This window comes from Neolamprologus multifasciatus, chromosome 9, assembly GCF_963576455.1.
Source record: "Neolamprologus multifasciatus chromosome 9, fNeoMul1.2, whole genome shotgun sequence".
NCBI classification, from domain to species: Eukaryota; Metazoa; Chordata; class Actinopteri; order Cichliformes; family Cichlidae; genus Neolamprologus; species Neolamprologus multifasciatus.
In genome coordinates this window covers 33,076,827-33,104,002 of record NC_140447.1, presented here as the reverse complement: position 1 = coordinate 33,104,002, position 27,176 = coordinate 33,076,827, and the positions used below count along the sequence as shown (strand labels likewise).

At 50.0% G+C, this 27,176-nt stretch overlaps 1 protein-coding gene across 1 annotated transcript; it reads right to left on the bottom strand.

The window, feature by feature from the left end:
* Positions 1-442: 442 nt before the first annotated feature.
* LOC146511968 (activin receptor type-2B-like) lies at positions 443-27,160 on the bottom strand. The gene is made up of 11 exons (XM_085171753.1): positions 25,032-27,160; positions 8,814-9,021; positions 7,245-7,351; positions 6,854-7,002; positions 5,909-6,052; positions 5,691-5,834; positions 5,466-5,614; positions 4,356-4,470; positions 4,146-4,284; positions 3,910-4,040; positions 443-3,542 (listed from the first exon to the last, which is right to left on the bottom strand). Exons 1-11 carry the CDS (start codon positions 25,081-25,083, stop codon positions 3,321-3,323), a joined length of 1,560 nt encoding a protein of 519 aa, XP_085027879.1. The 5' UTR covers positions 25,084-27,160; the 3' UTR covers positions 443-3,320.
* Between the last annotated feature and the right edge of the window lie 16 nt (positions 27,161-27,176).

The following is a 27,176-nucleotide window of genomic DNA, read 5'->3' as shown; positions in this document are numbered from 1 at the left end:
TTATTTACAGAGATGAATTCTCAGGACGGAAAAATAAAAGAATGAAAGCACCGTGCAGCAGCTGAGTCGCTAACCACGCTGAGCACAAACAAGCGGGCGCAGCGTTTCCACCTGTGAGACTTTAATGAGGTAACCAGTTCCTGAAACACCTGGAAACACCTGGAGTCAGTGACTGAGGCGGGTCAGCCCTGATGGAGGTCAGACTGCAGGTGGAGCGCTGCCTGAAGTACTACACCTTATTTTAGACACTGAATCGGTCACAATAACAGATCTCGAGGTGTTAAACCATGTGACCTGTTACAGCAAGGAGAGAACAGCGAGTGGACGAGGAGTCAGGAAGGAAACAGAAAGGAGGTAGTAGAGGAAAGGAAAGAAGGAAACCTGGAGGAAGGATGAGAGGAAGTCCAGGCGTGAAACGGCAGCGAGCTGTGAGTCGGCACGCTGGCAGCTCGCGGGTTTAATGGAAACAACAAAAACACAAAGTAAACAATAAAAGATCACAAACATCAAAATGTAAAAATCCAGCTCGTAGAAAAGTCTGTGAGGTATTTCTGCTGTGTTGAGGTGGTCTGTGCTTCAGGAGCTCTACTGTCGTCTCTACTGTCGTCTCTACTGTCACTCTCATTGATCAGTGCTGATCATTAACCCCCCCCCCCCCCCACACACACACACACACACGCACTCTGTACGAACACAGATTTGCATGTGGTCAATGTCACTAAAACAAAACTAACAATAAAAAGAATCTACAGAAATATATTCATCATCATCATCATCATCAGGGTCAGCAGCAGCATCGTAGACATTCATGTTACATGTATGGCATCACAGAAGGGAAGAACAGGGGCGTTAGAAGGACACAGGTGACCTTTGACCTCTGCAGCAGCTTGTTAGGATCAGTCTGTGGAGCTGGACACCTGGATGTGAGTCAGTGGGGCCTGAGACGTCCAGAAACAGAAATCAGCTGTTTGAATGAAAGTCACACAGTGTGCATGTCCAGGGCTTTTATTGTGAAAGGCAGGGACAGGAAGAAGCCCTCCTTCCACACGTGTAGAATAAATCACGCAGCACTCACATGTCGGACGCTCAGTTTGACCTGAAGGTGGCGCTGCTGAAGGTCAAAGGTCACCGGTCTCTCAGGTAACACAGGCAGGAAAAAGGTGTAAACTCAAACCTGTCACATCATGTGACTGTTTACACACACACACACACACACACACACAGACACACACACACAGACACACTCAGGCTCACAGACACACACACACACACACACAGACACACACACACACACGCACACAGACACACACACACACACACACACTCAGGCTCACAGACACACACACACACACACACACACACAGACACACACACACACACACACACACAGACACACACACACACACAGTAACGCGCACACACACACACAAACACACACAGACACACACACACATAGAAACACACACACACACAGACACACACACAGTAACACACAGACACACACACAGACACACACACACACACACACAGACACACACACACACACAGGCTCACAGACACACACACACACACACACACACACACAGGCTCACACACACACACACACACACACACACACACACACACAGACACACACACACACACACACAGACACACACACACACACAGACACACACACAGGCTCACACACACACACACACACACAGACACACACACACACACAGACACACACACACACACACACACACAGACACACACACACACAGACACACACACACACACAGACACACACACACACAGACACACACACACACACAGGCTCACACACACACACACACACAGACACACACACACAGACACACACACACACACACACACACAGACACACACACACACACACGCACAGACACACACGCACAGACACACACACACACACAGGCTCACAGACACACACACACACACACACACACACAGGCTCACACACACACACACACACACACACACAGGCTCACAGACACACACACACACACACACACACACAGGCTCACACACACACACACACACACACACACACACACACAGACACACACACACACAGACACACACACACACACACACACACACACACGCACAGACACACACGCACAGACACACACACACACACAGGCTCGCTCACACACACACACACACACACACACAGGCTCGCTCACACACACACACACACACACACACACACACACACACACACACAGGCTCGCTCACACACACACACACACACACACACAGGCTCGCTCACACACACACACACACACACACACACACACACACGCACAGACACACACACACACACAGGCTCGCTCACACACACACACACACACACACACAGGCTCGCTCACACACACACAGACACACACGCACAGACACACACACACACACACACACACACACACACACACAGGCTCGCTCACACACACACACACACACACACACACACACACACAGACACACACAGACCTGAATCCATGCATCATTCACCTGTAGTCATGATTACCTGAGAAATTATTTCCAAACCAACCAAAATGCTGTGGTTGAGCGCAGTCAGCCAATCACATCTCTGCAATGCGAGGCCAACCAATCACAGTCTCTCAGCCTTCACCACCAGGCGAGAAGACTGAGACACGAAACACGGGAGAACGGAAACCGCCACACTGGAAACAAACAGGCCCTTTTTCCGCCTGACATCACTTCCTGTTTCCGTCCGTTTTGGATGCAACCCGTTGGATTTAAAGATGCGAACAGCGACGTGTTGTTGCAGGAGACCGATAAAAACTAAAGTCCAGGTAAAGTAGTGAAGCGGTCGCTGTGGGTGTGTGTTTGCTGTGTAACAGTCTCGGGCTCCTCTGTGGGTTTTGCAGCATTGTAGTCGCCTGGTGACAGGTGGTTGCTAGGTGACGCTGTTGTCAGGTGGGTAGATATGATCCAGATGTGAGTAGAAGACCGCAGAGGCAGGAATGAGCGAGGAAAACGGTAAAAAATGAGCGAATAAAAACGGTCGCTGAGGTACCTGGAGATCGGAGCATTCACTGAGTCGGACCCTGAATGCGTTTTCTCATAAAACACGCCTGGTTAAAAAGACACGAATGAGTCCCACTGAGAGGAAAACTTAGGAACAACGAGGTGTGCTGGTACTCCGTCCCGAAGGACGAGAGGGAATCACGAAGAGTCCAAAACAAGTCCAGAGAATAAAATAGCAGCTGCTCTCACGCCCGAAATCCCACTGAGGAGCGATGGCGTGGTGTGTGCACCTCGTTTCCTTCGCCTCATATACTGGAGTCTTTGGGCGGCAGGTCCACGTTAGTTACCATGGGAACAGGTGCGACAGAGGAACCCAGCAGGGTGTTGTTTTCGGAGGTAGGTGGAGCGATGGTGGCGGTGAGGCGGCGGATCTGGGCGATTCTCTCCTCCACGCAGCCGGCCGACAGGCGAGCCTCGGCGTCGTGATCCCAGCACTCCTCGACCGACTCACAGATCTGAGCTAGACCCTGCAGAGAGCAGCACATGGGGGGAGGCGGGGTTAGAAGAAGTGACGCAAGTGCCCTGAAGTGACGCTCTGAGTCCTGCAGGTCCACATGATTTATAGAAGGTGTCCCTCAGGGATCCATGCTAGGCCCACTCATGTTTACATGGAAACTTCACAGCTCAGCACAGGACACTTTTATACTGATGATACCATCCTTTATGTTTACATATACACTAACACATCTCTGCTTAAGTCTTTCACCTCCACAGGGAAACGTTTCCCTCTAATACTGCTCAGTCTTACAGTACAAAACGCCTGAAAATAAAGGGGCTGATGAAGGAAGGTGTCCCTCAGGGATCCAGATCTGGCCCCCTGAGGTTCAGACTCACGCTGTGTTTGAGCCACGGCTCTCTGATGGTTGGTCTCATCTTCTTGTGGACCACGACTTCCTGCAGGTCCTCCAGTGATGGATGCTGACCAACCTCCTCCTCGAACGGCAGCATGTACTCATCCACCGGACCTGAACACACCACATATTAAAGATGGGCGGAGCCAACATCCGCTCCTGAGACGTCAGGTAAGCCCTCGCTGTGCTGTTAAGGTGTGGTTCGAGTGTGTGCGTTACCGTCTGCGGCCTTGCAGCGGGACACCAGCTCCCACAGCACCAGGCCCATGGCGTACATGTCGATCCGGAGGAAGGCGTCTCTCTGGAAGTTGATGGCTCCTTCTAAGACCTCGGGGGCCATGTAGCGCCTGGTGCCCACCTGCACACAGAGACACACACACGAGTGAGCGACGCTCGTCTCCTCGGCCGCCTGCGGTCAGACCAGCTTACCTGTCCGTGCGTCTCTCCCGGCGGTTTCCCTGGCTCGAAGCAAACGGCGAGGCCAAAGTCTCCGATCACCGCCGTGAGGTCCGAGCGCAGCATGATGTTCTTACTCTTCAAATCCCTGAGAGAGTGAGACACGATCAAACATGGCCGCCGTTACCTGTCTGACCCCGCCCACAGTCCTGCTCCTCATCGATCTACTATGTTATTCAACTACAGCTCCCATGATGCTTTTAGCTGCTGCCTACAGCACTCTGATATCTGTGGTGTCAACATGTACTACTATATGCATGTAGTAGTACATGTAGTAGTACATGTAGTAGCTTTCATCAGGACGTGCAGGTTGTGATTCAGCCCCAGCAAACACCGAGCTCTACACTTCCTGCTAACCTGCTGCTGCATGTTGACTGTGAGTCTCTGTGTGTTCACTGTGGAGCTGAAAGCAGCAGAGCAGCGAGTGAGCAGCTCGTGAGCAGTGTGTTAGCAGCGTGTGAGCAACGTGTTAGCAGCGTGTGAGCAGCGTGTGAGCAGCATTCGAGCAGTGTGTGAGCAGCGTGTTAGCAGCTCGTGAGCAGCGTGTTAGCAGCTCGTTAGCAGCTCGTGAGCAGCGTGTTAGCAGCGTGTGAACAGCGTGTTAGCAGCGTGTGAACAGCGTGTTAGCAGCGTGTGAGCAGCGTGTTAGCAACGTGTTAGCAGCGTGTGAACAGCGTGTTAGCAGCGTGTGAGCAGCGTGTTAGCAGCGTGTTAGCAGCTCGTGAGCAGCGTGTTAGCAGCGTGTTAGCAGCTCGTTAGCAGCTCGTGAGCAGCGTGTTAGCAGCGTGTTAGCAGCGTGTTAGCAGCTCGTTAGCAGCTCGTGAGCAGCGTGTTAGCAGCGTGTTAGCAGCGTGTTAGCAGCGTGTTAGCAGCGTGTTAGCAGCGTGTTAGCAGCGTGTGAACAGTGTGTGAACAGCGTGTTAGCAGCGTGTGAGCAGCTGCTGCGTGTCGAGCACGTGAATGAGCAGCGTGAACTGTGACGTCCTTTAACGCTGACTCACAGCTCCACCGTGTGGCAGCTGCTCGTCACTGCAGACTAGGGTTTCCTGTCTGATCTGTAGGCGTGGGGGTTTGTGGGCAGACCTGTGGGCGATGGCCGGTTTGGGACCCTCTCCCTTCTGTTGGGGGACGTCTTCGTGGAGGTACGCCAGGCCGCACGCCGTCGTCTCAGCTATGTGGCACAGCTCGGACCAGCTGATCGTGTTTCCCTTCAGGAAGCCCGACAGCGAGCCCTGCAGAGACAAACATCAGGAGATCGACCCCACACCCCCGGGAGTTTCTGACCCCCCCTCGGCCCCCCTTCCTCACCCTCTCGTGGAACTCTGTGATGAGCCACAGCTCGGCCTCGGGGTGGCTCCCTCGTTTCTCTGCGGCGATGAACCTCAGGATGTTCTCGTGCCTCATGCCCGGCGTCATGAACACGTCCCTCTCGGTCTCCCAGGAGTCCTTATTCTGCAAGGAGGAGGAGGTGAGGAAGGGTTGGGAGTCAGGACGGCTGCCCTGACGCTCGGAGCAAACACCGGTACCTGCATGGGGAAGATCTTCACGGCCATGTGTTCGTTCATCATCTGAGCCTTCCAGACGCAGCCGAAGCGCCCCCTGGCTTTCACCTCCAGCAGCTGCAGAGGCTTCAGCCCCAGCAGGGGGGAGGCAGGAGGTGGACCAGGATCCTGGAGGAGAGGAAAGGAGAGTGGGGGAGGGCATCGATGTGACACATTTATAGACAGGAACATGACAGAAGCCCCTCCCATGTCAGAATTAATGTGACCCCTGAATCCTCCCTTAGTTATGCTGCAGTAGGTGTAGGCTGCCGGGGGATTCCCATGATGCACTGGGTGTTTCTTCTTCACTCACTATGTGTTAACAGACCTCTCTGCATTGAATCATATCTGTTATTAACCTCTGTCTCTCTTCCACAGCATGTCTTTATCCTGTCTTCCTTCTCTCACCCCAACCAATCACAGCAGATGGCCCCGCCCCTCCCTGAGCCTGGTTCTGCTGGAGGTTTCTTCCTGTTAAAAGGGAGTTTTTCCTTCCCGCTGTCGCCAAAGTGCTGCTCATAGGGGGTCATATGACTGTTGGGTTTTCTCTGTATCTATTATTGTGTGATCTACTGTACAATATAAAGCGCCTCGAGGCGACTGCTGTTGTGATTTGTTGCTGTATGAATAAAAACTGAACCACAGGTGAGAGTGTTGTCAATACACGGGCCACCTGTTCAGGTGTATCCCGCCTCTCGCCCTATCAGACCGATTGGCCGTGTTTTACAGTTGTATTCAATAAGAGGAACCACGATGTGGTGACAAACCCTCGTTTGAGATGTTTCCTGCTGCAGTGCCTGCAGACCACCAGCAGATGGCGCCGTCTCAGCACTGCAGAGTCAAACTGACGTCATCAGCTCCGGTCTGCAGGGCAAAGTAACCGAGTACTTCTACTCGTTTCATCAAAAGGTAAGAGTGTTTGAGGCTCACCTCGGCAATGTCCACGTGTCCATACGGAGGTTTGCGGTGTTGGTACATCCAGACGGTGGTGAGCAGAGCGACAGACAGCATGGTGACGGGCAGCAGGCAGTAAATCATCACGTTTAACACACCCACGCTGGGGGGCGGGGCCTTGATCACTGACACACACACAGAAAGACTGCATTTACATTTAAAAGGACTTTACCAGCGCTGCGTTACCATGGTAACTTTGGAAACGCCCCTGACAGTCTGGTGCGAGGAAACCTGCCAACGGGTTTCAGTATATCAAGACTGTACATAAAAGATGGAGGAGGCGCCCATGACACCACCTGTTGAAGTCACGACCTCATGAAGCACAAACAATGATACGAGGAGAACGGACCAATCAGATGGCACTCACGTGGCACGGAGATGTCCGGCAGGTGGGTGAAGCGCTCGTTGCAGAAGTTTCCTTCACAGCAGCAGAAGAAGACCTGCGGACTCTCCTCGGTGGCCACGCACTCCTGCCTGAGAGAGAGAGACAGGAAATGACTTCACACACGGTAACACTCTGACACCAACACGTCGAGCACGCCGCGCATCAGACTCGACGTCTGTAGGAACAACTCTGTCCAATCAGCAGCCTCGATTGGGTCTCGGACACGGCTGAGGGTGGGCACTTATGAAGAGGTCGGAGGTTATTAATGTTTTTGGATTTATGATGATTCTGTTTGTGATTATGACGGTATCGTGTTGACTGTGGGAGAGAGCCAGCAGGTGGCAGCACGTTAGTCGAGTCGTCTGTGTTGCTGCTCCGTCCACGCGCAGAATCATGTCAGGAAAAGTCGGCAGCCAGAGTCCAATTTGGGATTACTTTGAATATGACTGTGTTTTGGATAAAGCAAGTGTCTTGTAGTGGAAACAGACAAATTATGAGGGACATTTCTAAAGGGAAAAAAATCCCACAAACCGTAAAGTGCACTTGAAAAGCTCACACAAGAAGCTAACCTAGCTTAGCTTGAGAAGGTAAGGGAGCACACTCAACCCTCATCCCCAGAAAACAGAAGCTAACCCCAGGCAAGGCAGCGTGATGCATCCCGAGACAACAGGACGGGGATATCTACACAACTGTGTGAGTCAATTACCTTCAAAAAGTTTATCAATTCACTTGAACCACAATTACGAACACCCGGTGCTGCGAGAGTTAATAGTCTCATTGGGGCCAAGATATACATTTTATAGTTGCCTGGTATCAATGGTTGTTCATCTGCCTTTATTTGTTTATTTAAAGAACCCATAGGTGGGAATGTGAGTTGTCTGTCTCTGCGTGTTAGCCCTGCGACAGACAGGCGACCTGTCCAGGGTGCAGTATGGTAGCTGGAATAGCAACATACCCAAGGATGAGCAGAATGACTGATATGATGAAACTGGGATTTTGTTACACTTAATTATTGCAAACACGACTAAAACTATAACTGAAACTAATCAAAACTAAACTGAAACTAAGGATTTTCAAAAAAATAAAAACTAAACTAGCAAACAATTGGTAAAAACTAATTAAAACTGATATAAAATTGAAAATCTGAAGTAAAAACTAAATAAAAATAAAAACTAATGAAAATTGCAAAACTATTAAAACCCTGACGATCACGTCTCTGTGAGCATCTGCTCTGAATGGATCGCTGCCCAGAAACAGGAACGCAGCAGGACAGGAAACTGGATGTGACCCCGACAGAACAGACTGACTGTCATAGGTTTGTTTACATGTATTTACAGGACTTCAGTCATTGTCTGCCTGACAACATGAAACACATTCAGGTGACTGTGGTTTGGATCAAAGCAGATCCTGGATCAGCTCAGTGAAGAAGCGTGACAGCATGGATCACACCGTGGTCGCTGTGTAATGATTAGCTGGAGGAGCTCAGACGCCATTTATGTTGTTTGAAGGCAAGGTGTGTGTGTGTGTGTGTGTGTGTGTGTGTGTGTGTACCGGTCGTAGCAGTTGAAGTCATCCAGCCAGCATCCCTTCTTCACCAGCTCGATGGAGCCCGAGTTGTTCCTCCAGGAGGCGTAGCAGTGCGAGCGTTTGTCCTGCTCGTCCTCGCAGCGCTCCACGCCGCTCTGGTTCGTCTTCTCGGCCTCGTAGTTCACGTTGTAGTACACACACTCCCTGGTGTCGGCAGTCCCGTGGCTCAGCCCTGCAGCACACACACAGGAAATGCTTTCATGGTGCGTCACAAAGCGTCCTCCAGCTGAGTCCTCCACACTCGTCTCATTAAAGCACAGAGAAGAAGAGCGGAGCGCCAATAAGGAGCTGGAGCGCCTGCTGCCGGCGAGCTCAGACCAGGGGCGGATCCTTTTTTCCAAACACAGCAGCACGTACAGGGTGGGAATGTTGGTGATATCAAAGTGCTGTTTGTGGCACATTAGTATATGTGAGGGGCAAACTCCTCAAGATGGGCGGTGACCATGGTGACCATTCAGACGTCGGCCATCTTGGATACAACTTTTGTTTTTTCAATAGGAAGAGGGTCATGTGACACATCAAACGTATTGGTAATGTTACAAGAAAAACAATGGCGTGCTTGGTTTCAACGTAACTTTATTCTTTCATGAGTTATTTACAAGTTTCTGACCACTTATAAAATGTGTTCAATGTGCTGCCCATTGTGTTGGATTGTCAACCCTCTTCTCCCACTCTTCACACACTGATAGCAACACCGCAGGAGAAACGCCAGCACAGGCATCCAGGTGCTGCACATCTCGTCTCTTCACACCATAGACAACTGCACCAAACACGCCCCGCCACATACCTGCATCGCCCGCTTCACCCCCATCCGCGAGCAGGCGAGGCAGTCGGCCCCGACCATCGGCGCCCCACGCCCCGGCCCAGCCACAGGGAAGTGTCCACTCTGGTGGCCACCCATGTGTTTACATTGTTTTGTGACATTCATTAGTGTCCTCACTGACACACAAAACGACTACACAACAGACTAACTGCACACTCCACGCTAAACGTCACAAATCTCCCACATATAAAACCTCTCTCACTCGCTCGCCCCGTCTCGCTGCCGTCACCGTCACTCCCAAAACGTTCCCGTCTTCCTACAAACAAAATCCCACCTGTTGACTTTTTAAAGAAATTGGTCAACATGGTAATTTTTCCACCGACAGGAAAGAGGCGACTTTTTTCCTTTCTTTAATGTTTTCACGCTTAAAAAAAACAAAAACAAACACGTGACGACAGTATTTAGCAAAAAAAGCACGGCTTATATTTTATATATTTATCATAACTCTGATTTACTGGCCTGTAATTACATTTAAAAACTTTGAAGTCTGAACTTTCAGTGTGGCTGAAACAGAGACTCAGCAGCTGCAGCTTGTTGCTGTCAGCTGACATCAGTCATGTGATTTGCAGGTGCAGCGTGTCGACCACAGAGGGTTAACAACACTCACCTTCCTCCATTTCCACAGTGTAACATCCACCCACCTGTGTGAAATCTGAAGTTCCCATGGTGTTGTTCACAATGTGCTCTGGCACGATCATAAGCATCGCTTGGGTCCTGCTATGGGCTGAACCATTAGTTACTGGTGCAGGGGGGACACTATGCAATATATTCAGGTTTAGCATTTATACTCACTGTAACAGGGCTCAAAGTGTTAATCTTATTTTAATAAACAACACTGTCACATGCACACGCCACCCGGCTCAGACTGACAGACACACTGGAGTCGGAGCTGCTGAGGTCCTGCATGAGGACGTGAACCAGAGCCGCCGTGCAAACAGCCGAGGACCGCAGCAGAGCAGAGCTTCAGCTCACGGCGTCTGCACAGACATCACAGCTCCGTCGTTATCAGCCATCGCACGGTCACAGAGCTCGAGAGCAAGCCCAGAGCACACCACCAACACGTGTTCTTAGCTGTGATTGGACGATACATCAAACACTTCCTGCGCTCACAGCATGAAGCCACAAACCGCAGCGGCCGTCCCGCTGAGCGCTCCAACCATCTCCTCTGCTCCTCTTTCCTAAACCTTCAAGTTTTTCATTTTTTCTTTGTTTGTTTTTCTTTTTTCTCTCTCTCTCTTTCTCCCTGTCCTATCCCCCGTCATGTCTGTCCCATCTGTGACAACTGAAAATAAAACAAATACATAATTATAATAAAGGTCAATCAAATGGACCAACATGACCATGATGATCCACTTGGCATCTTTCTTGGCCTTCAGACAACAATTCTGACGGCTAAAGATCCAAACGGGACAACAGCAGGATCTCCATGGTAACCCTGCTGATACTGCATTATGTCACAGCTTTAATCTCAGTGTGCCCTAAACACACTGTAAATAAAAGATGGTCGTAGCCACCGTGACCCCACCCACTCTGAATCCTTCACAGCGTTTCAGCCGTGCTCTTGTTTCAGAGCCCGAGCAGGTGGAGTACACACACACACACACACACACACACACTCTCACACACACACACACACACACACAAACACACACTCTCACACACACACACACACACACTCAGCGCTCACGCTGACGTAGCTCTAACTGTTTGTGAGTTTTAATGTTAGCGTGAGGAGCAGCAGGCGGAGCTTCACGTGTTTGTCATAAATCCTACAGTCGCCTCACAAAGAGCTGCAGGGAGGAAAGAGGCGATCCTGTGTGATGGATGAGTGATCTTACTGTGGTGATCGGGAATAAACCTGCCGCACTGCATTATGGGACAGAAAGCAGCTGAGAGTACTGCAATAGCAGGGAGTACTCACAGGACTTTAGCAGTAATGTTTGCAGGAAAGTACTACGACTGAACCATCATCAGTATTCTGCAGGTCAACCTCGGTTACCATGGAGACCTGTGTGCTGATGTCACTGTGTGTGTCATCTGACATTTACTCAGACGACCAGTTAAACTGGAGCAGCGAGTTACAAAGTTCACACAAACACACCTTTGAAACAACCACTGAGCTGCTGCACTCGCTCTCCATGTACTGAAGCTAAATCACATCTAATAAAAGCAAGCTGACGTTTGAACTTTGACCTGAGCACAAACATCAGGGTTCATTTTCCCACTGTTAGTCAAACCCAGGACTTTGAGCTCTGCCTCAGAGGCCGCCCAAGCTTTCAGCACGAGACCCTGTGTGCCACAGGTGCAGCAGGCGTGCTAGCTTAGAAACAGCTGTCGCTTTCATCATAATACCACAAAAACACAAAACATGAACATTTCTTTTTTACAAGTCGGCCCCGGAGCATCCCAGCAGCTTTCAAACGTACAGCAGGAGTGTGAGCGGCGCCATCAGGATCTGTGTGGACGGATACACTCGGGGATCTACTCCTAATGTCTGCTCACAGTCGTTTACACACACAGCGCTCTGATGTCAGGTGACAGCAGGTTTATGGTCACAGAGCAGAGCGGTGATAACGCCGCCCATCCTCGCTGCGTTCTCATGACCTTGGTGACAGCGGCACAGACGTTGCGGCGAGCACGCCGATGCTCACGTCACGAAGCGGGATCAGCGACAGCTGCAGCATTGTTATGTGTGAGCGCAGCACGGACTCTAACCCTCGGCCTTCCAGCTGCACCGTCGTGCACATTAACATTTGTGTGCTGCATACGTGTGAAAGTGCATGACCTCTGACCTCCGGAGTCTCCAGATGACACGCATGCAGACGTGAGCCAACTGCGAATGGCTCGACTGTGTGAGCGCGCCGCTTTCTAATGCAAAGTGAGCTCATAGCAGCTATTAGAGCCTTTGTAAACTCCAGACACCAGGGGTCAGAGGTCACGCTCTCATATGCAAACAAGCACATATATGCACCAGCACACTCACGGGCATCTGGCAGACCAATTATGTGCGTGCATATGTTAGTGTGATGATAGGGCAGCATATAAGATGCAAAGTCATGGGAACTAATCACACACACACAGTTTCAGACCTAAATGACCCAAACAAGGTGAGGACACGCCTCCTCCTGACCAATGACTGCCTTTGTGTCTTGTAGCAGGGCCGGGTGCTACGAGGCTATCTCTGACTTCTGCTAATGTAGCTGTGTTTCCTGCATTTATCGTTCAGACTCCAGGACAACGAGCGTATGTGCACGGCGTTCCCACGAGAGCGCACAGATGGACGCTGGTCTAACGAGTGATCAACACAGAACAAAGTGCGAGCACATAAAGATCAGACAGCAGCAGAGGATGGAGCTACAGCTGGAGTCAGCGTCCTCAAACACACACGAAGCTGAACTTCTGTGGAGCTTTTTACATCCTGTTTATGTGGTTTTCAAAACGATCCCTGATGCTGGATCAAGTACTTTGAATTAAACTGAATTAAAATTTGGTCGATACACCAGGAAATCAAACTAAAGCTGCGAGAGGACGAACTACTGAAGAAGTAATCAGAGGCTCAGGTCAACTCGTACAACAGACAAAGAGCACAAATTCTACTGTGACGGACCTGCTCACAAACAAACTGAAACCACCTGGTATCGTTCCCAGTATCGTTCCTTCCAGCAGCTGTCTCCAACTTGGTGCCAGTTTTTTGGAAAACCACTCCAAACGCTAACGGAGGTGTGTGACGATGGCCTAAATCTTTCACTTAGACGCTCAGGTTCTCGTCCTGTTTTTCAGTCGTTGTGCGTTTCAGTATAAACTGATGACAACACTGACCACATGCTTTCAATGTCCCCGAGAGAACCACACAAACACCACCTCTGCAGTGCTGCATACTTTCTGCTGATCGCAACAGTTTAGTTCCATTTATGCAGTGACAACAACATCGCAACATCACCCTGACAACCATCGGATAGTAGCAGGTGCGAGTAGAAAGACGCGTGTTCATCACACCTGTGGGAGTAAGTGCAGGTGATACTGGGCGGGTCGTCAGAGCTGCTGCCAGCTCGATCGCACAGCAATAAAGGAGGCAGCTCTTTGTGACTGCGTGCATGTCAACGCGGACTTTAAAAACAGCCACTGGTGGTCTGGGTCCATCACAGAGAGCCGATGGCGCCGCCAGACTCGGGGTGGGCGATGTATCCAATATACTTAATGTATCGTCAGGTTTTCCATGTACGATGGTCAAAATGGCTTTATCGTAACCATCAAGGTTACCATGGAGTTTTTTTCTCCCACGCTCTGCAAATGCATCGTTTATCGCCCTCTCCCACCTGGCAGCACCACGAACATGTCAGCAGCTGAAAACTCAAACCGACTGTTTTAACTGCACATGTGAGCGTCTCCACCAAAGCACGTGACACGAACAGCGTGACGGTTCCACGTCAGTCACTGGTCTGTTTCTGTAACACGAGCTCATCACAGTTCGGCTACTTTCACATGTTATAACCTCTTTAATCTCCATGATTTCATGAATTCTTGCTTGTTGGTGAGTGTTGACCACAGACAGTCGTACTGTCAGTGCTGTCACTGTCGCTTTCGTATTCAGAGTAGAAAAAACACTGAATGGTTGATTTGAATAACAGCAATTTTAGACTGTGTATGGTTGAAAATAACAGTTTTTGGAGCTTATTTAAACATATGGTATATATATCTGTCACGGCCTTGTATGTTCACCAAAAAAGTCCAAGAAAAGGCCGTGGGTGGCAACGGGAGGTTTGTTTTAGAACGCACTTCTGACTCCACTGTTTAAAAATCATATGTCGTTTATTTCATGGAAAATTATAAACAAAAATCAACCAAATAACTTCTTAAAACTTAAAATTAAACTAAAGTTAACTTAATTTGCTTTAACAACTTCAAAAGTGGTCAAAAAATCATTTTCTGACCCTCCCGTCGTCCCATCAGACATTTGGCAAACAAAACCATCCTCACCCCTCCAGGTGCTCTTAATCCCCTGATTAATGGGAGGGTCCATGAACCAATAAACCAATCACTTTCCAGAAACTTTCCAATAAAATGAATTACAAATTTACATAACAAAACTAGTTCAGCATATTCTTACAACTTTAATGAAAAAACAAAAATACAAATTGCGTTTTATAAACATTCAACAAAGACAACATCTCACATCACCAGCGCCAACAACCATGACATGCTGCAGTGATGAGGTGACTCTGTGAGTGATGGAGGGACAAGTGAGCAGGAAAGTAAATAATAACATAAATAATGAACTCGGCCCACCGTCCACCCCGACCTCCTCCTGCAGGCGCTTCACTGGCCAATCAGACAAACTTTCTGCTTTGACAAATGTTGCAGCACCAGTGGCTTGTGAGCGTGCACGAGGCCCAGCATGCACGCTCATGTGTCGACAGCCGATGGCCCATCTGATCTGGGGAGGACGACCTGCACGACGTCCAGACAACATCTGTCACCTCTGGGAGGAGACGGGATCCCCACCTCCCACCACCACCCCTCCTCCATGTTCTCACGGGAGACAGAGAGGCATCCCCTGAGTGAGGGGGGAGGGGTCGTCTGTCCCCGGGGAGCAATCGGTTTTTCAATGACCCCCCATCTGTCACAACAAGGCTCCAAACTTTGCAGCCCCCCAAAAACAAAGCAGACGACAACCTGGTTTCCACTGACGTGAATGCACACCACGGGCCACGAGGGCGCTGCGCTCTGATTGGTTAGTCTGACTCATGTGAGACACGTCCTCGCTCGCCGTGTAAAGTGTCCTGGACCCCATTGTTGACCTGTGTGCTTTGGGCCCCACAGCTCAGGGTAGACCAAGACACACACACACACACACACAGTGTGTACTCAGAGTCAGGTACTCTGATGTCCACTGCTCGTGATTGGCCGATTGGTCCTGCTTGGCGCCCTGTGAGGTCAAGAGTCAGGCCGAGGGTCGTCGTGTTGTGAGGCGGTCAGCGGGAGGTCACAGCTCTGTGACATCATCGTGGATGGAAGCGTGGAGCTGCGAGCGCCGTCCTCACTGACGTGTTACTTCCTGTTTGTACAGCACGGGTTCAGACACTGCAGGCTGAGCTCAGCTGGCGACAGTGGGAGGAAGGACGCCCCTTTAACAGGAAGAGACGTCCCACAGAGGCAGAGCTGGGGCGCCCATCTCGTGGGAATAAAAGGCGGAGCAGAGCGAAGCCTGTTGCCCGTCTGTGGTCACTAATGCCCACGCCTGGGACACGTTTGTTGGCGTCGCACCTTCAGGCGCCAGAGCGAGCAGCAAACACGTTAGCTTCATGAAACCAAACCACTGACCCTCTACACCCACCAGCCTAAAGCTCTGCCTCTGAGACCTGATAGGCTATCCATCACCAAGATCAACGTAACCTGGACATGTCTGTGCTGTTTTTAATGATGTCATGTGACCCACAATGAGGTCACTGTACTAACAGAGCATCCAGGGAGGCGGAGCTCTTCAGGGAGGATTTTGGTGGTGTTGCTCATCAGCAGGGACGTGAGTGTCAGCTGATCGTGTCTGTGGGTTAACGATGGTGCTGATTAACGAGCCGCTAACACAGCGCCGAGTCAGCGCTCTCACACGCTGGCTGCTTGGATCATGTGACTCTGTGCTCTGATTGCAGCGTCCATGTTTCACCGCTCTGATAGACGACCTGCTTTCTCAGATCAATGCAGAGGGAGGAGGAGTCTGCCGTGACCCCGCCCTCACACACATCCTCCCGGGAGGATTTCTGTGTGCTGGGAGGCCGAGCGATGGAGGCTCAGTATGTTGGCGCCGTTGTTGTCATGTGACCATTTACCTGCATGTTATAAACCTCTGGGTTTTCTTACCTGAGGGCCTGCAGGAAGCAGCAGCGACGGTGCTTTTTATTGTAAACACAGTGAATCAGACGATCCTATCCGGAGCACTCTGCAACAGCGGGAAGGAAGAACTCCCTCTGAACAGGAAGAAACCTCCAGCAACACCAGGCTGAGGGAGGGGCGGGGCCATCTGAGGGAGGAATACGGGACAAAGACGCGCCGTGGAAGAGAGCCATGGATGAATAACGACTGATGACTCGATGCAGAGAGGCGTATATCACAGAAGCACTCAGTGCATCATGGGAATCTCCTATATCTATTGCTTATCGTCATAGTAACGTGTCTGCACGTGCCATGACGTAATTAATACGCAATACGAACAAAGGTGGACGTCGAGGCGACGCTGTACCTGCTGCTCAGTCTGTGACTGTTCGTCACACTCGCGGACCACGGCGTTGTTGGAAACATGTCCCTCGCTGACCGGTTTTAAAAAATGGCGGTTTAGATTTTTGTAAACAAGACGCTCTGATCGAGCACAGCGACTGACCAGCCAATCGCTGGACTCAGACCTGAGCCCAGCATGGATGTGAACACAGTTCTCATTTCCTCAGAGCAGTTTATGCTTTAAAGGATCTTCCCTGGTAGACCTCATAAAAGCAACGGCGCCATGTGTGAGCAGCTCAGGCACACCTCAGAGTAGCGCTGGGCGATATGTCGGAAAATTCATATCACGGTATAATTTGAAGCATGTGCTGTAACGATATATCGCGATATATTCTTTTCTTCTGTGTAACGTATTTTACTCACTATAAGGTGCGCTTAAAATACTTTAATTTTCTCATAAATCGTCCGTGCGCCTTATGTATGAATTCTGGTTGTGCTCACTGACCTCGAACCGATTTTATGTGCTACACGCTCAAACATCTGTCAAAAAATGTTTTAGTACGACTTTGCTGAGCTATGAAGCCGCAGCGCTTGATGGATTGTTGGACCATTACAGCTACTGTAATCAAGGAGCCTCGCAGAGTAATCTGGGTCCTAAACTCCGTCTTCTTCAGGTCCCAAAGTCAAACTAACACTGCGAGTTACAAACTGTCTAAATTCTTTCATCTTTAATAAAATGATCATTGTTGCAGCTTTACCAGGTGTAACAATTAAGTTAAGGCATCCATGAAAACAGGATTTATTAAATTTAACAGAGTTAGAAGTTAGCAGGAAGTTAGCAGGAAGTTAGCAGGAAGTTAGCTCACTAGCTTCCACCTAAACATGATATAGCATGTTCTGACTGAGAGATTTCTGAAAGAATTCAAACGTACAGCTCTGCTGTCACTTCCAACATAAATGAAGACAGAAAACTAAAAAGCAGTGACGTTTGTAGGGTTACTGAAGTTGGGCTAGCTGCTATATAATGATGTGCTACGTGATCGCTAGCTACACAGCTATGTTAGCATAAACACAGTGAAGCTGGAGGATGAAGGCTAACATTTTTCCACTTGATAAAAGTTAACGTGAAGGTTCCTGATGGTTAGAGACAAATACAGTCACATGGCAGGATGCTGTAAACGGACCAAACTTCAGTCAGTCTGCACAGTCAACTGAGATAATCCATCCACATTTGCTGTGACTGTCGCCACATAATTTGCAGATGCCGCTGCGATGCTTTCGACCAAAACAGGTGCAGCTTGATGACACCATCAACATGTGCTATTGCGGTAGAGCGGTATAGTCAAAATCTCTACCGCTAGCCAAATTTATATCGTTTCTACTGCCCACCGCTACCTCACACTGGCTGCTAAAAGCTCTGTGATGGACGGGAGACGGAGACATAAACATGTCCTCATGAATAATTACTGTGCTGCCTTCACCTCTGCCAGAGTGCTGCTGAGCTCTGATTCACCACGTGGGTTCAGCCCGCACAGCGACACGCCTGAGGATTCCTGCTGAGAGGTTTCACTCGGACCCAAGTCTTCAAGCCTCAGAGGAAGCTCCGGCGTCCTCACAGGAAGCTCCGGCGTCCTCACAGGAAGCTCCGCCGTCCTCACAGGAAGCTCCGCCGTCCTCACAGGAAGCTCAGCTGTCCTCATTCATGCTGACTGCTACCACCCTTGTACAAACTGTAGTGGCCTCACATCTCTGCCCCGGACCCAGCACCTCCCCCTCTCCTCCTCCTCCTGACCCCGTGTCATTACTCTGAGGGAGCTGCGAGGAGAACAAAAACAGACACCGGGCCTTTAAATCCTGCCAGCAGCCAGGAGAGACCCCTCCCCCATCATGCATCTCTCCCTTAGCCCCCCTCAATGTTCAGGCCCTGCAGGGAGCCGGAGCACTGAGCACGCCCCGACGCCGGGCTCTGCTTCACCCGGCAATAAAACAACAACAACAACACAAAAGCACACACCACTGTGAGCGAGCCGCCGCTCAGGCTGAAGGTGAACGCTCCTCCTCACAGGCCTGCAGCGATGAGCAGCTCTGCGACTTTATTCTCACAGCTCAGCGTCCGTTTCTGAGGCTTTTTAAAAACCCGCTCCAAAGTGATGCATTTGAAAACGTTTTTGTCACCGCAGGCTTTCGGAAATGACGCATGTTAGTCATATGATGCAGTCATGTGACCAATTAAACTAAGATGGCGGAGGCCATTACGCAGCAGTCGTTTGTTTGCTCTCAACTTTGACAGCCCTACTAAAGATTAATATCAGTGTGTACGCGCTCCAGAGAGCTTCTCTTCAAACTCTTTAATTCTCACTTTTGCAACTTTGTACTTTTGTGTTACTCGCAGCAACGACTCCACCTCATTGTGAGTCCGTTTAACAAACTCGCTGCTTTTCAAAGAGGCGGAAAGTAAATACACAGCAGACAGAAATGAGGCAGGGCGAACGTCAGCGTTTCAGTCGTTTCAGTGCGGACGAACAGCTGATAGTGCGGACGAACAGCTGATAGTGCGGACGAAGAGCTGATAGTGCGGACGAACAGCTGATAGTGCGGACGAACAGCTGATAGTGCGGACGAACAGCTGATAGTGCGGACGAACAGCTGATAGTGCGGACGAACAGCTGATAGTGTGGACGAACAGCTGATAGTGTGGACGAACAGCTGATAGTGCGGACGAACAGCTGATAGCGGCTTCAGATGGAAACGCTGTTTTCAAACGTATCCGGATTAGCGTGAACACAGAACAGCCCGATACTTCCCTCAGGAGGAGGAGAGTAAAGACGGCCACGCCACCTGGGGCGTGTTCACACCTGCAGCTCGTTCGCTGACGAGCGTCACTACAATCACGTGACAATGTTCAGCCTGCTGATTGGTTCTGGAGTTTCGGAGAACACGGAGCGTTCGTGTCACGCTGCTGACCCGTGCACACCTCTGTACATGTGAGGTACCTGCTGTGTGAAAGCATGCACGGCTACAGGAAGGGTGTGTGTGTGTTACAGCAGCACAGTGTGTGTGTTACAGCAGCACAGTGTGCATACACAACAAATAAACAGCACAGGCATCCACAGCCACAGAAACGATGAAGAAAGCTGCAGCATCAGGATGTGGAGCAAACGCAGGCCATGTGACCATGGCGTTCACAGCGAGAGGGAAAACAACCCCAAACAGACCGAACGCAGCAGCTCTGCAGTGACATGACGGCCTCAGCCTGAGCTTTTACTGCAGGATGAAACCAGAGCTTCAACCTGAGCTGATGATGCTGACGTTTTACACGCTGCCTCCACCTCTGTCATTTCACCCAATCACACGATGCGATTGGCCGTTTACATCGTATGACCACAGGATGGTCACAGACACTTTCACGGCTACGCTGACGACTCTCCGCCATCACTGCAGGAATCCATGAGTAGGTCAGCTGCTCTGATGGTTGATAACCTGCGTCTGCTTCTATCCAATCAGGGAGCTTTTTCAGGCCGTGTTGTATTTTTAAACCAACCACGGAGCGGAAAACTGAATCCCAGCGATTATTGATCGGAACTGGGAATCAGAGGAAAACCCGTCTCACTTTATACCCGTGTACAACTTACAGTCAGACTGCTGTAGCGTGTCTCTGCTGACCTGTGTGTGTGTGTGTGTCTGTGTGTGTCTCTGCTGACCTGTGTGTGTGTGTCTGTGTGTGTCTGTGTGTGTTACAGTGTGTGTGTGTATCTGTGTGTGTGTGTGTGTGAGTGTGCGTGTGTGTGTCTCTGCTGACCTGTGTGTGTGTGTCTGTGTGTGTGTGTGTCTGTGTGTGTGTGTCTGTGTGTGTGTGTCTGTGTGTGTGTGTGCGTGCACGTTTTCCACAGCAGCTGATAAACTTCCACTTTATTCTGACTGTACAGACCTGCTGGTGCAGATCCTCAGGGTCCCTGCTCTGCAGCACGCACACACAGACACACACACACAGACACACACACACACACAGACACACACACACACACAGACACACACAGACACACACACACACACACAGACACACACACACACACACACACACACACACACAGACACACACAGACACACACACACAGACACACACACACACACACACACACACACAGACACACACACACACACACACACACAGACACACACAGACGCACACACACACACACACAGACACACACACACACACACAGACACACACACGCACACTCACAGATACACACACAGACACACACACACACACACACACACAGACACACACACACACACACGCACACACAGACACACACACACACACACACACAGACACAGACACACACAGATACACACACACACGCACACACAGACACACACACACACACACACACAGACACACACACACACACACACACAGACACAGACACACACAGATACACACACAGACACACACACACACACACAGATACACACACAGACACACACACACACACACAGATACACACACAGACACACACACACACACACAGACACACACACACACACACACACACACAGACACACACACACACACACAGACACACACACACACAGACACACACACACACAGACACACACACACACACACACACACACACAGACACACACACAGCAGCATCAGTCTGTTTGTACAGATTTCTTCTGAGCTGTTGGTGGTTTGAGTATCTGAACAATCAGCATCAATATATTTGATCCTGTGCTGATAGGTTATCAATACCGTGACCCTGAACCACATCTTCATGACCTGCCTCCATGATTCCAGCTGGCGAGCGCGCTACAGTGACGTCTGTCTTTAAACAGGGTGGTGGACGACGTTTAGGCAGTAAAAATGGATCACACATTGTTATGTGGTTACTAGGCAACATAATGACATAATAATATATTATGCACGATTCAGCTGTTGTGGCTATTAATGAGATCCCACCCTCATGAAATTAAGATGTCACATATGTGCTAAAAACAGGTCAGCATGTGACTAAGTGGTAGAGCAGGGCGATATGACCAAAATCTCATCTCCCGATATAAAACATCTATCGTCCGATAACGACATAAATCACAAACATTTACATTTTCTGTAAGTTCTGTGAATCTCGGGCAGCTCGACTTGTGTGAAGTGTTTCTAGCTGGGCGTCATGTAGCTGAGTCGAGTGTTTTAACCGATGCATGAAACGATACATTTTTAGACATAAGTTGTAACGGCGCCGTTTTTTTTGTATTTTTTAGCACCTGGCGTCTTTTTTACTTCTCATCCGTAAATAATCTGCTCTTTCACCTGATTCAGTTTATTTTGAAAAGTCTCAACAGGATCTTGAGCTTTATTGTGAAAGGTTTATGTGGAAATATAAACAAGTGGACACGCGGTGGTGTTACCGTCGTTGTTGCTAACGACAACGCATAAAAACAAGCGCTTGTCCGTCTGTAGTGTGGTTATATTAAATATAAGAGAAAGAGAGAACTTTAAGACATTAATAACTACAGTGACATCAGAACATGAAAAATATTGCTGTAAACAGTTTATTTTGTGACACCAAGAAACAAACGATAGCGTAAAATGAAACGACGTTTTTATTTCGTCATCCGATATATATCGTTATATCGAACAGCCCTATATATATATATATATATATATATATATATATATATATAACTGACGATATAATTGACACTAGACAAAAGACTTTACAATCCACAACTTTATTAGTGCAAAAACAAAAAGCTCCATCAATGTATTTTCACTTAAACAAGCAGCTGTTTTTTATGTGCATTAAAGTTATATAAAAGTTTAACAGTGCAAATGCAAATTCCTCGCTGACAGTTTAACCAAAAGGCATTTTCAGTGGAAACTGGCCGACATATCCTCAGCATAACCATGTATAATATCCACAACACTTAAAAAGAGGTTATACACACACAATACGGTAATATTATGTTGAAGCACAGTACGTATCACTCCGCGAGGCTCCGCCTACGATAGCCGTAATGCTCCAACAATCCATCAAGCGGTGCGGCTTCGTAGCTTAGCAAAGTCGTCCTGAAACATCTGACAGATTTTCGAGCGCCGTGTACATAAAATCGTTTCGAGGTCAGTAAACACAACCAGAGTTCATACATAAGGCACACGGGATTATAAGGGGCTCTGTCGACTTTCAGAAAAATCAAAGGATTGATTTTAAGTGTGCCGTATTTTCCAAACAACACGGTAATAACGACGGCCCGCTAGCATGCGCTACCAAAAATAGTGCTTTGTTGTGTATCTGACGAAAGCCAAACCAGTTCCACACCACTGAAGCTGCAGCATTTTTACAAACCAGTTCAGATCGTTTCATTCAACGATCCACTTTCGCTCTTCTCATTCTGCGTCACCGCCATGTGCGTATGTAAACAAAGGCACTGCGCATGCGTGTTTTACCCATATTCTATCGCCATATTGCATTTTCTTATCGTTGCCCAACATTATATTGATCATTATACCGGTATTACTGTGAACGGTATGATATGGCCCAGCCCTACTGAGTGGATGCTTAGCAACATGATGACATCCTTACACCTGATGTAGATGAGAACCTTCAGAGGTCTGAGATGTACGTAAGAGCTAAGTTTGGATGGTGAACTTGTGATGGTGGAGGACGAGTGCGTGGACAAAGAAACAAGCACACAAACCGACGTGGCGTTACAGTGAGCTCACCACGAGGACGGTTATGACAGCGCGGGAAAGCTAATCAGAGCTGCAGTCACAGACCTGAGCACTGACTGAGTAACTCTGAGCACTTTCACCGCAAACAGCCTGCTCAGCTTCTTTAAACACACCACAAACAAAAGCAGCTGAGCGGCCAGGTCACAACAACACTAACCTTTATTCACCCTCCTGAGATGAGGAGAACACACAAACAGGCTGAACCCAGATCCAAACCGGGGCGGTCCTGCTGCGAGGCCACAGCAGTGTTTGTCTTTAACAATAAACACAAGCTAACAGGAGCTAATGGGGCTAAAGGGAGCTAACAGGACAGAACAGGGGCTAACAGGACAGAACAGTGGCTAACACGAGCTAACAGGACAGAACAGTGGCTAACACGAGCTAACAGGACAGAACAGTGGCTAACACGAGCTAACAGGACAGAACAGTGGCTAACAGGAACTAACAGGGGTTAACAGGAACTAACAGGACAGAACAGTGGCTAACAGGAGGTAACACCAGCACAAGCCCAGACAGAAACTATGGGGGTGTCTAAATTCAGGGGCTACATCCTCCTGAGGCGTGATCTGTCTGTAGCTGTCTGTCGCTGAAGGAGCAGATCTCAGTTAAATACATTTAATGGTTATATTATATTATTTTTACCTGGCAGTGTTAAACTCCGCCTGCTTGTTGAACTTTCAGGTTTTCCTCCATCATACTGACCAATCAGCTCTCTGGGCTTTGACAGCGGTCAAAGGTCACATTTGCTGTAGGAATGGGCTGTCCAAGCTTAGAGCAGACAAGTAACTAACAGACAGCACAGCTGGACAGATGTGCACAGAGGCACGTGACTCACAGCACTGCTGTAACCAGGTCAGAGGTCAGCACACACACACACACACACAGACAGAGGTGGGTCTGAGGAGGTGTCACGCGCCTCCGCTCCATTACTACGGGTCCACGTGACGGAGCGGCTTCATTCATCCACGACGTGTTGTAGTAACGAGCGCGTGCACGACAGCAAAGCGCGCGCCAAATATCAAACATGGAAAAATTAATGATCTATTATTGATCCGCCACCGTGCACAAGCACACAATAGAGGGCCGCCTGCATGCGCGCGTGCGCAGCAGCCAAGCCCCCCGAAACGCAGCCAAACACACCTGACCGTGAACGCATCACACCGGCAGACCGGGACTCTGCCACCAGAAACAAAGCAGAGGACACACACACACGGACACGGACACACACACGGACACACACAGAGCTCTGATCTGAAACAGTCCGTGAATAAAAACCCAGACCCGAGGACACCGGGGACGAACTCCGGGGCGGTCCTCGGTCCAGCCTGAATCCTGCTCGCGCTCCTCGCCATGTGCTGCCGAGTCTTTCTCTCTCTCTCAGTCACACGCGCGCGCACACAGCTGTGCTTACCTGCACACAGAGTTCCCAGCACGAGCGCGCAGGTGAGCCAGGACAGCCACATGTTCTCCGGGTCCTCCAGGTTTAAAGGCAGAGTGTGTGTGTAGCGGGTCCTCGGAGGTCTCCTCGCGGTTCTTGAGCCGTGCAGGGCAGACAGCGGCGGCCCGGCCCGGTGGGTGTGGGGGTAGGGGGGGTCAGTCTCGGTCCCGGACCAGCAGCAGCGCGTGCACAGCCCGCAGCCCCGCTCTCCTCTGCCTCTCTCTCCGTCCTCTCCGCTCTGGTCGGGCTGATGGGGACGGGCTGCAGGAGGCTGGTGAAGCTGCTGCAACCCCTACCCACAGATCATACTTCCGCTTTCAAAATAAAAGCGTTTTCATATCTTAGTCTAATTAACACAATGCTTTCCGAGCTGCTCACCCTAACCCTGAGTCTGACCGTAACTCTGACACTAAAACCACATCGAAAATGTCTGTGGGGACGGGCTGTTGGTTAGTAGCATGCCAATTTTCTGTCCTCACAGACATATGTAAACACACCCCCCCTCTGTCTCGTGCAGAGAGAGAGCTCCTGCAGGCGTGTTCAGGTGATGGCGTCCTCCGGCCTCCCACAGAGGAAGCTGAGCCCGGAGGTCTCCGAGTCAGGACAGCGTGAACATTAACAACTACACGTGTGACACTGTTAAATCTCACAGAGCTGAGACTCACATCTGAGGAGTCTCCTGCTCCGACCCCTGCTGTGACGTCACCTTCCTGCGTTCTTCACTGACGATCACGCGACGAACGTACAGCAGGTTTGGGAGAGACTTTTATTTTGGTGGTCCTGACCGGAAGTGGAGTCTTTGTCGCTGCGGAGTTGACAGGTTTGATGCAGCCAGGCTGAACTGAGTCCAAAATGGCTCCTAGAGAGAGAGAGAGAGAGAGAGCCCGGATGTGTGAGCACAAAGGAGGCTCGGCCATAAACACAGAGTCCACGCTGACAGTGGGGACCCCACAGAGGCATGATGGGTAACAGCCTGCTGTGAGTGTGTGCCTGCAAACAACAAAGGAGGCTCCACCGTTCTCTCCACCTCTGCAGCCGCCTGCTCCTCCTGCTCCACTCTGGACTGAAACAGCAGGGCGGCGACTCTGTGAGCGCCGTGGTAAGCTCAGACTTCCTGTCATGTGACCTCTGCCCTGGGTCACGGAGCCGTCTCCCAGCACAGAGGACCTCGTCTCTGTGATGTCACTGTCTCAGAGCTCGTGGTCGTGAGCGTAGACGAACCCCCACCCCGAGACCATACTGCGGCCTGTGACTCATCACAGCCGCAGACCAGCGTGAGGTCATCACTCAACTACAACCTCTCAGCTGCACCTTCGGGTTCAGCTGTGGAGTCCAGCACAGAGCAGGTCAGGACTCGTACCTGATGCTCTCAGCTCGGCAAACGCCGTCTGCTCCACAGTGACCTCGCGTCTCCCTGAGTGGGTAAAGCTCCGCCCCTGAGCTCCACGCACACACCTGCTTTCATAAGCTGCTGCTGCTGCAGCGAGCTCACCTGTGGGCAGAAGGAGAAACGAGAAGGAGAGAGAACGCTCCAAGCGTGCCGCGGTCATCTAATGTTACAGCACATCATCATCAACACACGGATGACACGAGACGGCCACACGCAACAATGAATGCCTAACCCCTCCCCTAAACCTGACCATAACCTAGTTGTAACCCTGACACTGAAACCACATTTTGAGCCTCAAAAGGGCCTTTAAACTTGTGAGGACCGGGTTGTGTGTCCTCTACTCTACCTGTGCACAAGTACCAACCCGGTCCTCACAAGGATAGCTAGACAGGAACACACACACACAGGACTTTCAGTCCCAGTGTTGATCCCTCACGTCACACACAGACGTTCACACTTTCACAATAAAAGCTGAGGCGATCTCTGTCTGAGACACAAATAGAAAAATTAAAGTTTTCATCATTTTCCACATTTCATGAAGCCGAAGCGCTGAAAGCCCAGATCCTCCTGACACCTGCTGCTTCAGCTCCCAGTGATTTAAGGACTCGTGTGTGAGGCATCAGCAGGACGTTTAAACCGGCGAGCTGTTTCTGTGGCGTCTGTGAGACAGAAAGCTCAGCTGTCAGAGTCAGCTCGCACGCTCAGAGCTGATCGAAGCTCGTTACGGA